Raw genomic sequence first — 13,509 nt, forward strand, 5'->3', positions numbered from 1 at the left:
GAAGAATCTGGAACAATTTTAAAATATTTCAATGTTTCAAATAATTCCTGATTATCTGTGTATTCCAAGTAAGTCTTACTGTAGCCTACAGAATAGTGCAGGGCTGGACATTGGTGATGCACAATCCCAGTCTCAGTTATTTCCACAGCCAATAGTGCCACGTTTAGATACCATCCTAATGGCAGTCTGCCAAACAGGATGTAGCTGGATGTTTGGGGTCAGACTGGAAATTTGAGAAGCACAACCCCAATCTCAGTTATTGTATTGCCATAGACTGCTCTGGTACACTGGGCAGGGCTGATCTTCAGGCTGCAGTGAGGTGGACTAATGTGCTAACATCCTGTGGTTTACTCATCTTGTCACTGGTGTTATTCGTGTGATCTCCAAACCAGATTGTGAAAAGTGAGAAAACCCAAAGCGAAAAAAAATCCATTCTTTTGAATGTGAAACTAGAATTGAGAAAGTCTGGATAAAGCACTTTTTAAACATTATTATGGTTTGTTTTGATTACTAATGTTACTATTAAACAAATTGTGTCAATTTTCATGTAATTAGGTGTTATTTGAACAAAAATGCAGGTCATGTTTGGGGTCAGGGAATGCCGAAAATGTCTTCCATTTAAATAACCTATAATTACATGTTGAAGTTATGAAACCTCACTTTTCAGAAGGTTTAACAGGAACTGATTATCTTCTTCTTAAAGCCTGCAAGCCTATCCTAAAAGCAACAGAGTTTTTAAGATTTCCAGATCGAGTTGATGGCCACTGATGCTAGTTTTAGCTACTTGGCTCATCATTTAGAAATAGATTATAATAACATTCACATGCAAAAAGAAATTAGCCTTAATTAATTTAAGTTTGTAATAACTTTAAACAATCAGGGACATCCAACATTTGCTTGTACTTTTTGATACTTAAATTTGCTTAATATCAGCTACTTTAAAACTTATAGTTGAGTAGTTTTCTAATGGGCAACTTTTACTTTTACTTGTGTCACGTTCCAGAAAAGCACCTCTACGTTTACTCAAGTATAGCTATTGGGTACTTTATAAAATGCTGTTGCAAAGTGATGAAAAGTTTTATGTCATTCTTTTATTCAGATTTACTTTTTTCATTTTTTTTTTTGGATTTTATTGATTTAAATAACAAATAACATTCCATACAAATAAGTCAAATTTTACAAGACTTGGTTCAAATCAAATCAACCCTCACTCATGAGAAAGAGAGCTAGGCCAGCAGAATAAAACTTTAAGCTAGCAAAAATAAGTAAATAGATAAATTAATAAATAAATAAAAATAGAGTATAAAAAGGTAAAAAGAGGAGAGAATCTGCTTCCTCTGTGCTTCAAAACATATTCTGTAGTACTAGGGTGTTGTACCGTGTTAGCCGTTATGAATGTAGAGAAAAGCCAAGCAAAATGACACCTTTTATTGGCTAACTAAAAGGATTACAATATGTAAAAGGGGGAACTCAGGCCCCTTCTTCAGGCAAGATGTAAACATATTCTAAAATGTTATTGATCAGATCCTGACAGGTTTTGAAAAGGTTCTGCACAGATCCTATAAGTGAGAATTTGATTATTTTCAATTTCAAATAGTATATAACATCAGTTTCCCACTGACTTAGAATAGGAGAGATGGATTCTTCAGTTGAATAAGTCTGCGTGCCAATAGTGTAGTAAATGCAATCACAGTTTGTTTGTCCTTCTCCACTTTAAGCCCATCTGAAAGAACACCAAACACAGCTGTAAATGGGTTTGGAGGGATTGTGACACCAACGCTGTCTGAAAGGCACTTAAAAATTTTTGTCCAGAATGATGTTAATTTGGTGCAGGCCCAAAACATGTGGCACAGTGAGGCTGGACCTTGATTGCAGCGTTCACAGGTAGGATCTTGCCTTGGAAACATTTGGGATAATTTTAAATAAGAGAGATGCACTCGATATCAGTTTATGTTGAATAATTGTATGCTTTGTGCATGTGGAGCTCGAGTGAATTCAGTGCATTGCTACCTTCCACTCCTTTTCTGAGATGTTGAGTGAGAGATCCTCCTGTACTCTTGGATCTTTGAAAGGGAAGGACTGTAAAATGGTTTTATATGTTATATTATAAAACAATTTCATTCAATGTAGAGCCACTGGGAGCGAAAGTAGGAGCTCTGTAGAGAGGGGAATACCATCAAAGGGTACATGTATTAGCACCAGAGTTATTAAGATTTTTCAAAGAAGTTAATTGTGTGGCTTTGGATTGTACAATGAAATAAAAAAAAATAGAAAATCAACTTAAACTTGCAAGTCAATCTGATACTAAACTCTACCTGCTAAACTTCCAGGAGTGTCTAACAAAGATGTATTCTGACTTAAAATTAGATATATCAGGTAGAATTACAAGTTGTTTTCAAAGGCATTTCCAAATGTTTCTTTCAGTTTAGTTCTATCTAAAAAACATATGGGAGATTTTGTTTTTTTCTTTAATTCCCCCATGGAAGTAATGTTCCATTTCATCGATGCCTATTCAACTACATCATGAAGATGTGAAAGTATACTAAGTACTACTGCTTGTTAACAGATTCCATGTGTATCTATTTTTCTCAGTGCGACGTTAAGTGTAAAATTTACACTTAACCATCTTCTGATTGTGCCACCTAGTTGTTGTTGCATATTCTTTCAATAATATTTGTTTTTATTGCTATAAATACTAAGAGATAGGTTGGGTCCAATCTTATAAAAACTGGAATAGTGGTAATACATTTTCATGCCAGTATACTCTTTGCAGCATGATCCTGGTCGATTCTTTTTTCACTAATTGAGAGCTTCATTTTACTGGTATAATCACTATGATGTCATCTCTGTGAATACCTCCGCTGACTTATCAATGCAAATGTACATCCACTGTACATTCTCTGATCAACACAAAATACTTGTCACATCTAATAGTGGAAGGCAATTGGGTGTATGTGCATGCAGTACAAAAGGCGTTACGGTACAAAAGTTAAAATAACAAGCTTTACCCTCAGCACCAGCATGGTCTGTATGAGACTGTTTCCTGGTCCAGCATGCTCTGTATTGATTCCACCATCTGAGATCCTGATCTGAAGAAAAAAAAAGAGAAAAGACACAACATTTCATGATATAGAATGAAATGAAGAATTTGTGTCCTTCAGAAATACAGTTACTCTTAACTATTTGACTATGCCCATGCTTTTATTCAGCAAGCTTTAAACCTCTGTATCTTAACTTTTCTCTACTTCTCTGCATGTGCCTCTCACTTTTCTTTTATACTCTATATACTATTATATTGATATTGCTAATGTTATTTAAAGTGTTTTATTGTTTTTTTGTCCATATTTTTTAAAATCCAATTCTCTATCATACTACTGTATTAATGCCTGTAATAACTGTTGTAAGTCCCTGAAAATGCATTACAGATAATCAATGTATCATTGTCAATCTCTGTCATGTCCATGTTCATTGACACGGTACTCTTTAGTGAACTAGCTGAGTGCTTCTCACCTTCTGGGTATTGTCTTTCCATTTTTGTCTCAAGTAATCTCTAAAAATCCAATTTATTTTTCATCATTTTATGTCCACAGTTTAAGTCTTTAATTTTGTATCTCAGTCCTTATGCCACTTGTGACTCCAGTAATGTTACCCTACCTTGCGTTTTCTTGTCATTCTCAGTTTATCCATAGTTGCCACTTTGCTTTTTACCTTGTATGTCATACTCCTGCTGCCCACATTCACTGTAGTAGTCATGTTGATAATTACGGCACTTTGTTTGCTGACAGTTGCTGAAATCCCAAGTTCAAATAACTTCAGCATTGTGACTTCGGCATCTGAAATGGACAGAATTGTCAAGTGTTTGTTGGAAGTGTGCGAGGCATTAAGTATTCAAGGACATAAACAGGAGAATATAAGAAAGAGTATAAAAAATGTATAAACAAGACGAGACCATCCAGTGCATAATGTTTGTTTAAGTAGTTAACATTTCATACAATTTTTTTTTAAATCATCAGGTTCGTTTTTTTCAACTATATGATCCAGTAGTTTGTTTCAGCTTTCCACAGTCCTTGAAGAAGTGCTTCTAGGATTCTGTCTTGAATACACTTCCTTGTAATTTGAACTGATTTCCCTCAGTATGTGATTCACTGTTTAAATAATATAATTCTTCTAGAACAAATTTCTCTGTATCCTAGAGAACATGTTCAAATCATGGATTAGGTACCCATGACTCAATTTCAAGACTAAAGAGGTAAAATTTCCTCCGCTAATGTTGAGTAGGAAATCCCTTTAGTCTGGAGATGCACTTGACTGCTGTTAGTGCCACCATCTTTTCTATAACATGGTAACTAAAACTGCAGAGTAAACTAGTTATTAAAGGGTGAAACTCTGACCCTGAATGTATATGAAGTAGGATTGCCTAGCACATTGTCTGCTGGTTACTTGATTTTTACTTATAAAAGGGGGCTTTGCCCCCTGCTTGCATTGCTCACCAACGCCAATCCCTCCCCCTCCCCCTGGCGTGCACTACATGCCAGCCACTTCGCATCTCTGCCGCTTGCGTATGTGGATTTCACTTTCACCAAACAACAAATCTTTTAATTCTCGCAGAGAGGCCTCTTCATTGGGAAGAAACACTACTTTTCCCTGATGGCAACATGAATTAGACGATCTACAAGTCTCCGACTTGAAGTTTAAATCCGAACAATATATTCAATCTCTTTTCGCTGTTCTGTTATTTAACCAAGTACTAATTTCCAGTTGTTTGTGCTAATGCGATCTTTACTATCATTTTTTTGAGACTTTTAGTACTTTCATCATCTCTAACCTGCTCTGCATGTGTGTCGTGCCACCATTTTTGAATTCTTTATGATGTTCTACTTTGTCATCCACTCTTTATCTTTTGTTTCTGGCCCTGGGCGTGGCTAAATCTCTTGGCACAAAGTCTCGTCTTGCGGGACGTGAATGTATCTCTCTAAAAAAGTCACGTCTCGTCCCAGGATTTTTTTTATTATGATAGAAAGACATATTTGACTTTCACCCAATTTTAATTTCTGTCCATATTTTTTTTAATTCTTTTATTCTTTAGTGCCCTCTGCAAATTACACAAATTAATATAAATTAAAAACTGTAATGGTCCTGGTGACTAATTGTACTGACTGAGAAAAGTGCAGTCAGTTAAAAAATATAAACGTCAGAGCTAAATTGTAAACCAATAATTAGGAGTCAAAAAATAGAACTTTGTTTCAAATAACCGATAATCAAGAGTACATAGAAGTAAAGCATTACTTTCAGCCCAATCCTGGATAGTGGAGACTGTTTGGGGTGACCATTACACTTGCTTACAATGTAAAAAGTGTAGCTCTAAAGCATCATAGGAAAATCTCCATAGAAACAAGCAACACAAAAGCCACAAAATGATGGTATCCAAAGACAAAATAAAATTGCATTGGCATAGACTTTTCGATGAAAACTTTCAGTAAAATTCTCTTTGAGAATAAGATTCCTTGGATGTTAAAACCCCAAAAATGACACTAAGCTGTTTTTTTAACTGCAGGCAAGCCTTCGAAAAATTCAAAAAGAAATCAAATCATAACATGAATGGCTACACCCTATATGTAATATATTCATCTTACCAATACTCTGTCTCACAAGTTACCTTTAAAGCTGTATTGGAATGAAAATAAGACATATGAAGCAGTGGCGTAGATCGAGTTCGTGCCGCTCGGGGCTGGGCGGGGCTTCAATTTGCCGCCCTCCAACATATCTGAATATGTTAAACTATTTAAATAGTAAATTAAAATGACGTATTGAGAAAAATTAAGAAACATTTTGCATAGATTTATTCATATTTAAGAAACAGCAAGATTTTTTATATACTGTACATTTATAAGCATCAACTAGACAAGAATATAGTATAGACGCACTGATAAGCCGTGCTCTAATTATTAGTTTAATATAATTACGCTATGAAAACCAGAACAAAAGTAGGGTACAAGTGATAGGTGAGATGTTTTTTGCGCAGAGCAAGAACTCATTCGGATTAATAACAAAACGAAATTATAAATTGTAAATTAGTTGTTTATCTTCCTAGAAGTTATTATCGGTGTAATGTTTATGTTTATTTTTGTCATTTCCACATATATTTCAACTGCTGTGTCTGATGCAGATGGACAGTCTGAACATTATTTTTCAAGCATTGGTGGTTAAAAATCAGAGAATTTGACTTTTTTCATACATGAGTGATGTTTTTCCGAACCCTGCTGCTTACACATGAATTGTACTGAGCCTTGTGGCCAATAATGCCGCCCCCAAAAATGTGCCACCCGGGGTGGACCACCTCCTCCGCCCCCCCCCTAGCTACACCACTGATGTGAAGATATTATGGTTCAAAGCTCACAATGCGGAACTGTCCTTAATCAATATATAAAATAAAAAAGAACTGAAAAAAAAAAAAAACTGTGTGAGCTAACACTGATTAACCTGCCAGCAATAAGGACATCTGAGTAAATAGCCAGCAATTAGAAAACCTGGACCTTTTGACATTATTTGAACAGAGTCTCCTTGGACTTTTTGACTCTGGACTCTTGAACCTCATGTTAAACACACTCCGGTGTATACTTTTAAACAACTACTATAGACTGATTTTAAATTCTGTATCTTCAGTGACTTGAACCTTGTATCTTTTAGATCATTCTTTTAGAATCTTAAACATATTGTTAATTTATTAGACCAGTGGTAATTAGGATCAGAATGAACAAACATCCTGAGAAAGGCAAACACTGATTGATTCTTCTTGTAATTATTGTTAATTCAATGGGAAGTTAGAACTTTAAGTTTGGGAGGACCCTGGAAGGAAGAAAGAAAGACAGGCATGCAGAGCAGAACATAGCAGAACAGAAGAGAGAAAAGCAGGGAGAGCCGAGACGGAGAGAGCACTAAGAAATTGACAAGCAGCTCTGCACCCAGATTTTAAAAGACTTACCTTTCATCACCTTAAATTTTCTGCTTAAGTATTTTTTAATAAGCTTCTTTCTGAAATACATTTCTTAACCTTTAAAATGTTTTTTTCAAATACATTTCCTACTTTTGATAGTAAATTAAAAGCCAAAAAGGGTACACATAACAAGAGCCAAGAAGCATGAGATGTGTTCTGTAATCAGAGGACAGAAACAAATATTAAAGGATGTACAATCAAAAACAAACAATATGGAATGACAGGTTTTTTTTCAGGAATTCAATGCTGGATAAATTATGGTGCCAAATTTTAAAACATTGTACTAGTGATATCATAATGCGCAACCTCAAAGAACTGTGTCCCAGCAACATAGCCTTCCATTCTAGCAACCAGTGCTCAAAATGATGGTGTCCATTGGAAGAACAAGACCCCACTATGGAAGAATGTGAAGCATTTTTTTAAAAAGATATATACAAACACTAGATCACTTGTTTTTAGAAACCCCAAAAACCATGCTCAGATAATTTTGGAGGTCAAGGAACAGTTGGAAAAAATAAATGCATAAACCAAATTATGACACTGCTAAATTTACAGAAACAACGAGTGCATAAAAGAGAGAAGAAGAATACAGTATAGTAATTAATTCTTAGATATGTTCCGTATTTCTCATAAGTACTGTGGCTAAACTGATTACAGCACCTGATGTCTGTATTGTAGTCAAGGCCTCACCCTTCACCATCTTAACACCAAAATTATTACAATATCTGCACGTTAAAAATTGTTTTTCACTTCAGATTCTCACAGATCTTAAAGAAGGTTTTGGTGTGTTTTGAATGCTAGAATGTGAATTTCTAGAATGTGTTTTCATCACAATGCTATTTTGCGTTTACAGTTGATTGTTAGGGATATGGCTTTGGAAGTTGTGCAACGATTTGTGACGAACAAGACAGTATGAAAGCCACTGTTGCATGCATTACGTCAACCTGGATTACGGAAAATTGCAATTCAGCTTTAGAAAAATGCTATTTTTAATTTTCTTGGATTTCTGACCCAATTCATAGTTGTTATCATTTGTCTTTAGTTTGTTAGCTTAATTTTGTTGCTAGTACGTTTGACCTCGAGGTTCAGACCTTCTCTTTTTATTTTGACTACATTTGTTTCATGATCCTTACATATTCTTAGGAGCCTTTTTGGCCTGTCATATTTTCTAATCTTGTCTGTACAATAATACCATAATTACCAAGACACAGTTAGGAAATTAAACTGGAAAATGGACCAAGGTTATATAATCAACCATTAAATAGCATATAAAAGAAAAAAGGCTCAACAGAACAAATTAGAAACAGAAAAAAGAAACAAATTAACAATGCAGAAAAAAACAACAACAAAACTTTAGAACATGACTAATATGATATAATGGCAAACAGTCAGTGAAATGAATCCTAATTGCTCCTGAACTTCAGAAGCCACTTTCTGTTAGCTCATACTATTTCCAGATATTCACATCAAATTTTACCCCAGTTTGCCAATTCACTCTTACACACACAACATATTTGTGAATGTACTAGTACCTTCCTGCTCAAAGTCACCAGTCACTTGCAGCTGAAGAGCAAAATCATAGGAGCCTCCCTTGTCCAAATAGATAGCACTTGGCACTTCACTCTCCAGGATGGCAACAGAATCTTTTCCATAGCTGTCCATGTCCACATATATCTCTTTATTGTACATACGATGCCCAGCTAAGTATCTATAGAAATCCTGGCAAAAGTACAAACAAGTTGAAGAATCAGAACAGCCACAGGCTCTACCAACTGGAGTCATTTTTTCAAAGCCCCATACTTATGGGGAGTCCAATGCAATGGAGTCATGCCTTCTTTCCTAACCTTATACTCGGCCGTCTTTAACCACCAGCGATATGTAGGATCATTTACAGGGTCTGCATACAGCTGCAGGCAGGAATAAATACAAAAGCATAGGCTATGGTATACGTAAACCTGTAATCTATATAAGATAACATGTATACAGTTCTTGCTGTTTGACTAGGGAAAGTTACTTACCCGCATGCTGTAGTCTGTGTGCAGCCGCATTAGATGGTAGGCAAGGCCCTGGTAAACAACAATTGAATTAAAAGAATGAAATCCAGACTGTGCCAAGGAAACAGGAGGCTCAGCATGGTAGTACATGATGCGACTGTAGGACTCCTGGCTTGGTGTGCTTTGATAGAGTATTCGGGAAAAAGGACAGGAATATTTATACTGGATAGTGCTGGGGAAAAAGTGAGAAGGGGGTAGAGGAACATGAGATTCACATAGAGATATCCAGTTTAAGTGTGAGACAAGGAACAGAGCAGGTGGGATGGGAGGGTGGCTATTTAAATCAAACTATTAAATCACTGTTAATTCTATATGGCAACATTCATAAAGAGTACTGTGCTTTAAATATTTTATTTAGCCTACTTGTTAGGATAAAAAGTCATTGTAGAAAGAGTGAGTGAGAGAGAGAGATAGGAAAGCAAGACAGTAAAGAGCTGTCATATCAGGATTTCAACCGCAATACTCACCTATCAGTACTACTTTTCCACATTGTATAAAAGTCTCTATAAGAGAGAATTTCAGCAACAGGTAACTTTCTCTTCACTAGGAAGCCCTCGCCACTACTGTCCACCATGTATAGAAGCTAGACCAAGAAAAAAGATGTAATAGCATTAGAGTGCGACAAAACATTCAATGGGTGTGGACATTTAGACACGAATCACTTAAGAACAAACAGAAAGGCCAGGCTTTTCTGGGATTTCAATAAACATAAGCTGAAGCCTACATCTCACCTCTTGTAGATCTTTGTTTAAATCATAAAACAGGGTGACCATGGAATAGTCTTTTATACCCTGTGCATCTTTATGTTGTAAAAACCATAAGCTGTTGAAAATATTCCAGGCCTTTGAGGGACGAAGCTGGATAAGAAGGGACTGCCTTTCTTTACCCCACCAAATCTGTTGAGCATAGCATTGAGAAAGTGAACACCAACATCATCCCCTCCATCATCAATAAAAAGACAGTTGAGAATACCTGTTCATCTTGTGTGACAAATGTAAACTCTCCATAAGAGGAAAGAGTAAAGTACTTGATGACAATGTCCTTTGGAAGACCTGGGAAGAGCACAAAAGTATCTCCATGGTCGAACCTAGTGGGAGAGAAGGTGGGATGTTATAACCTGGGTCAAGTATGGACACCTCTGCTGGCAACTACAGTAGGTACGTAACAACAATGCAGCAATAAAATGGGACACAGACAGACAGACAGGCAGACAGACAGACAGACAGGCAGACAGACAGATAGATAGATAGATAGATAGATAGATAGATAGATAGATAGATAGATAGATAGATAGATAGATAGATAGATAGATAGATAGATAGATGTACTGCAGGTAGCACCCCACCATGTAAACCACCATTTACTTTTCCTCCTTCTAAGAATCCACATAACATGATCTTACGAGGAAAGAAGGGTATTGCCCCATAGGAACTCCTGCTGGCTAAGTGGACTGAGAATCAGTCCACTCAGGACCACTGGTCGCTGAAGGTCATCCTTCAGTCCTGGAAGAGGTGCAAAGTTCTCCAGCACATCATCTGCAAAAAAAGAAGACATCCTTTTGAGTCAGACAGTGAACATGATCAAAGTCATAAAAGAAAACTGCCATGCTCACCAGTGGGTAAATATTTGTGCACAGAGGATGGCTCCCTGTTTTCAGGACCTGAAATGTAACCAGACAAAATTACACATATATTTTAAAAAAGGTGGATCCAGTATTTGTCCTAGGTGTAGCCAAACTTTGTATGGTGTTACCTTATTAATTTCACAATAGACATTATTGATTGCACACATGTATTAATTCATTAATAGAAAATCATAAAATAAGCATGTACTTTTTTGCATGGAATTTCTTTGACAAACATTATTGCAAAACTGAGATTAATGGGATAATGCCATTGATAAATGTTGGTATACCCAGTTGCAACAACAACAAAAATAGACAAGTTTATGCTAAAATAATAAGATATACTAGCCAACCCGCGGCGTACCATACGCCGCATAATCAATCCGGTTTTTTAATGATTCTTAAGCACAGGGAGAAAATTAATATTTGAAAAATCGGTAATGTAATAAATCAGCAAGAAAAGCAACATTGTAACAATACACGGAAAGAACCAACACACAGATGTCCGTGACTGAAAACTGGCGGACCGTCATAGCGCCTTCATCTGCCAGACAGAGGGATGGGGTTGCATGGCGCTCAGTCATGGAGTGTGGAACGGGAGGAGAGGAGAAGGATGTCCATTCAGCTCCCTCCGTCATGCTAGTCTGCTGATTTCTCGTTCAGTATGCACTGCCTGCTCATGTGCCCACTTCCAACTCGTCACTTGAGTCGTTGTCGTCTTTACACAGTCCAGATGCACCTGTGACTCACGTAGACGTTTCATTGCTCTGTGCGGTTTTGGCTGCTTTTCTATATATAATCCACCAAGACACCCGACCACGGTAGTAGCGAGGTGGGAGGGGGGGTGTACAAAGGGTAGGGACGTAACCAGTGGGAATGTATGAGTCACACTTAGTGGGAAATCCACGGTTTGCAGCCTGAATTGGGGTTCAACAGCTTACCGGTAGACACACACTCAATTTCATGCATAATTATTTATTGAATGCTAAACACTTCTGGAAAGACACGGTTGTCTAAAACGGGTTGGTGTGAGAATACAACAGTAAGTGAATGAAAAGATGGAACTCTGGAGAGAGCAAAATACAACACAATAGTGAACCCGCGGCATAACATACGCTGCATAATTATTTATTGATGGTTGAACACTTCTGGAAAGACACAGTTGTCTAAAAAGGGAGGGTTTGAGGATACAACAGAAAGTGAATGAAAAGATGGAACTCTGGAGAGAGCAACATATAATTGTCCGTGAGTGAAGAAGACGCATGTTTGTTGCGGATGCGAATTGCTGTATGTAGCGTGTAAAACAGTTTGCTATGGTGCACGCGGTCGTGCGTTGAAACCGAAAACTCAGTTTTTAAAGACTGCTTACTTCATTGTGTTTTAACCTCAGTTGTAAAGGATTGTTTTAATGATCCCATGGGATACCCCTCGCAAACTGTTTTACACGCTGCATATGGTGACTCACCTCCGCGAGAAACATGCCTCTATGAACAGTCAAGGTGGCTCAGAGGTACATGAGGCCTCTATGACAGACGAATATAAATGACGCCATTCTGTCTGTGTCTTCGCGTCCGAGTTGGTGGGCGTGGCTCTGCAAGTTGTCATCGTATCCAATGGTCTTGGAGTTGGTGGGTGTGGCTCCTCCCTGCGTGCGCCATAGGTGTCTTACTTGTAGGTGGCTTAATGAATCCACGCCCCTTCCGGTGTGCTTTCCATGGGTGTCTTGCCTTAGTGAATTATATATATAGATTATTGTACTACTCTTGTGTTAAACTACATTTACCTAATTTTTAAGTGTTAATGGAACACTAGAAATGCCCCTTCTTTTTTAACTGCATTTATTTTCCACTATCACTTATAATATATGTGTGAAGGATGTGAGGAGTTACATGAGTACTGTAGAATTTATGGGAGTACCTCAACCAAAATTCCAAACTTTATAGTGGATTTCTTACTTTGGGAACTCTATAGCTATGAAGACTATATGCTTTTCATTCTGGCTATTTAATTTGCTACTTTTGTATTAGACTTAAATTGCATTAACATGAAACTCTATGGATACTGCGAAAAGGATGGGATCGTTCAGCTGTGTAAAGCAGTATGTATATTAAAATTAAACTGCTATTTTTGTTGATATTCCATACTGTTTGAAATATAAAGTCAGCACCTTTTTCAACCCAGAAACCTTTAAACCTTATTGGGCTCACTCAGAGGAACGTTCATTAAACTATGGGAGTCATGCAGTTTATTTACATGCACTTTAACAAACTGGTTGTTCGCAGAAATTGACATGTAAAAACATAATGTGGTTAGAGAATCTGGGTTATTGGTGTTTGAGAAACCATATTAACACACCTAGATTTCTCCACAAGTAACCTGGTTATCTGGCCATGCAAATCCTTAACTGTGTTGAATTTATGGATTTTGTAGTCTTTGCATGTCCTTGGCCACCAGTCTTGGGCCTGGGCAATCACCATTACTCTTTCTCCTGGTTGACATAATCTGTTTCAGTATTTCAGAAATCCTTAAATTTATGTTGATGAGCTGAATGTACAGTGCTAAGCTCAGCAGTGCTGGGGGTAGTTCATTACAAGTGCTGTAGGTTACATAGTCTGATTACTTTTTAAAGTAAAGAATAACCTAAAACATCATTTATTTTATTGAAGTTAAAATACCTATTATTATTATCCCAGCAGCCCTGGGTGCAAGTTAATAAGCACATGTACCAGTATGCTGCCACTTTGCGGAGTTCATATGCACGGCCAAGCAGAAAAGAGTGCTGCAAGTAATCCAGTTAAAGAAACACATACATAAGATATCTGTTTATTTGTAATCCA

General features: G+C 37.0%; 1 protein-coding gene across 1 annotated transcript in view; it reads right to left on the reverse strand.

Annotated features, from left to right (window-relative positions):
* The window catches only part of LOC120533666 (cation channel sperm-associated protein subunit gamma-like), a 100,931-nt gene that overhangs the window by 29,801 nt on the left and 57,621 nt on the right, over window positions 1–13,509 (reverse strand). Inside the window, exons 14-22 of the mRNA XM_039760565.1 lie at window positions 10,451–10,583; window positions 10,021–10,135; window positions 9,780–9,944; window positions 9,516–9,631; window positions 9,013–9,220; window positions 8,839–8,901; window positions 8,527–8,713; window positions 3,655–3,833; window positions 3,009–3,089 (exon numbers count right to left, since the gene is read on the reverse strand). Of these exons, the coding sequence (XP_039616499.1) occupies window positions 3,009–3,089; window positions 3,655–3,833; window positions 8,527–8,713; window positions 8,839–8,901; window positions 9,013–9,220; window positions 9,516–9,631; window positions 9,780–9,944; window positions 10,021–10,135; window positions 10,451–10,583 (1,247 nt within the window). The remainder of the gene's footprint in view (window positions 1–3,008; window positions 3,090–3,654; window positions 3,834–8,526; window positions 8,714–8,838; window positions 8,902–9,012; window positions 9,221–9,515; window positions 9,632–9,779; window positions 9,945–10,020; window positions 10,136–10,450; window positions 10,584–13,509) is intronic.

This window comes from Polypterus senegalus, chromosome 8, assembly GCF_016835505.1.
Source record: "Polypterus senegalus isolate Bchr_013 chromosome 8, ASM1683550v1, whole genome shotgun sequence".
Classification (NCBI taxonomy): domain Eukaryota; kingdom Metazoa; phylum Chordata; class Cladistia; order Polypteriformes; family Polypteridae; genus Polypterus; species Polypterus senegalus.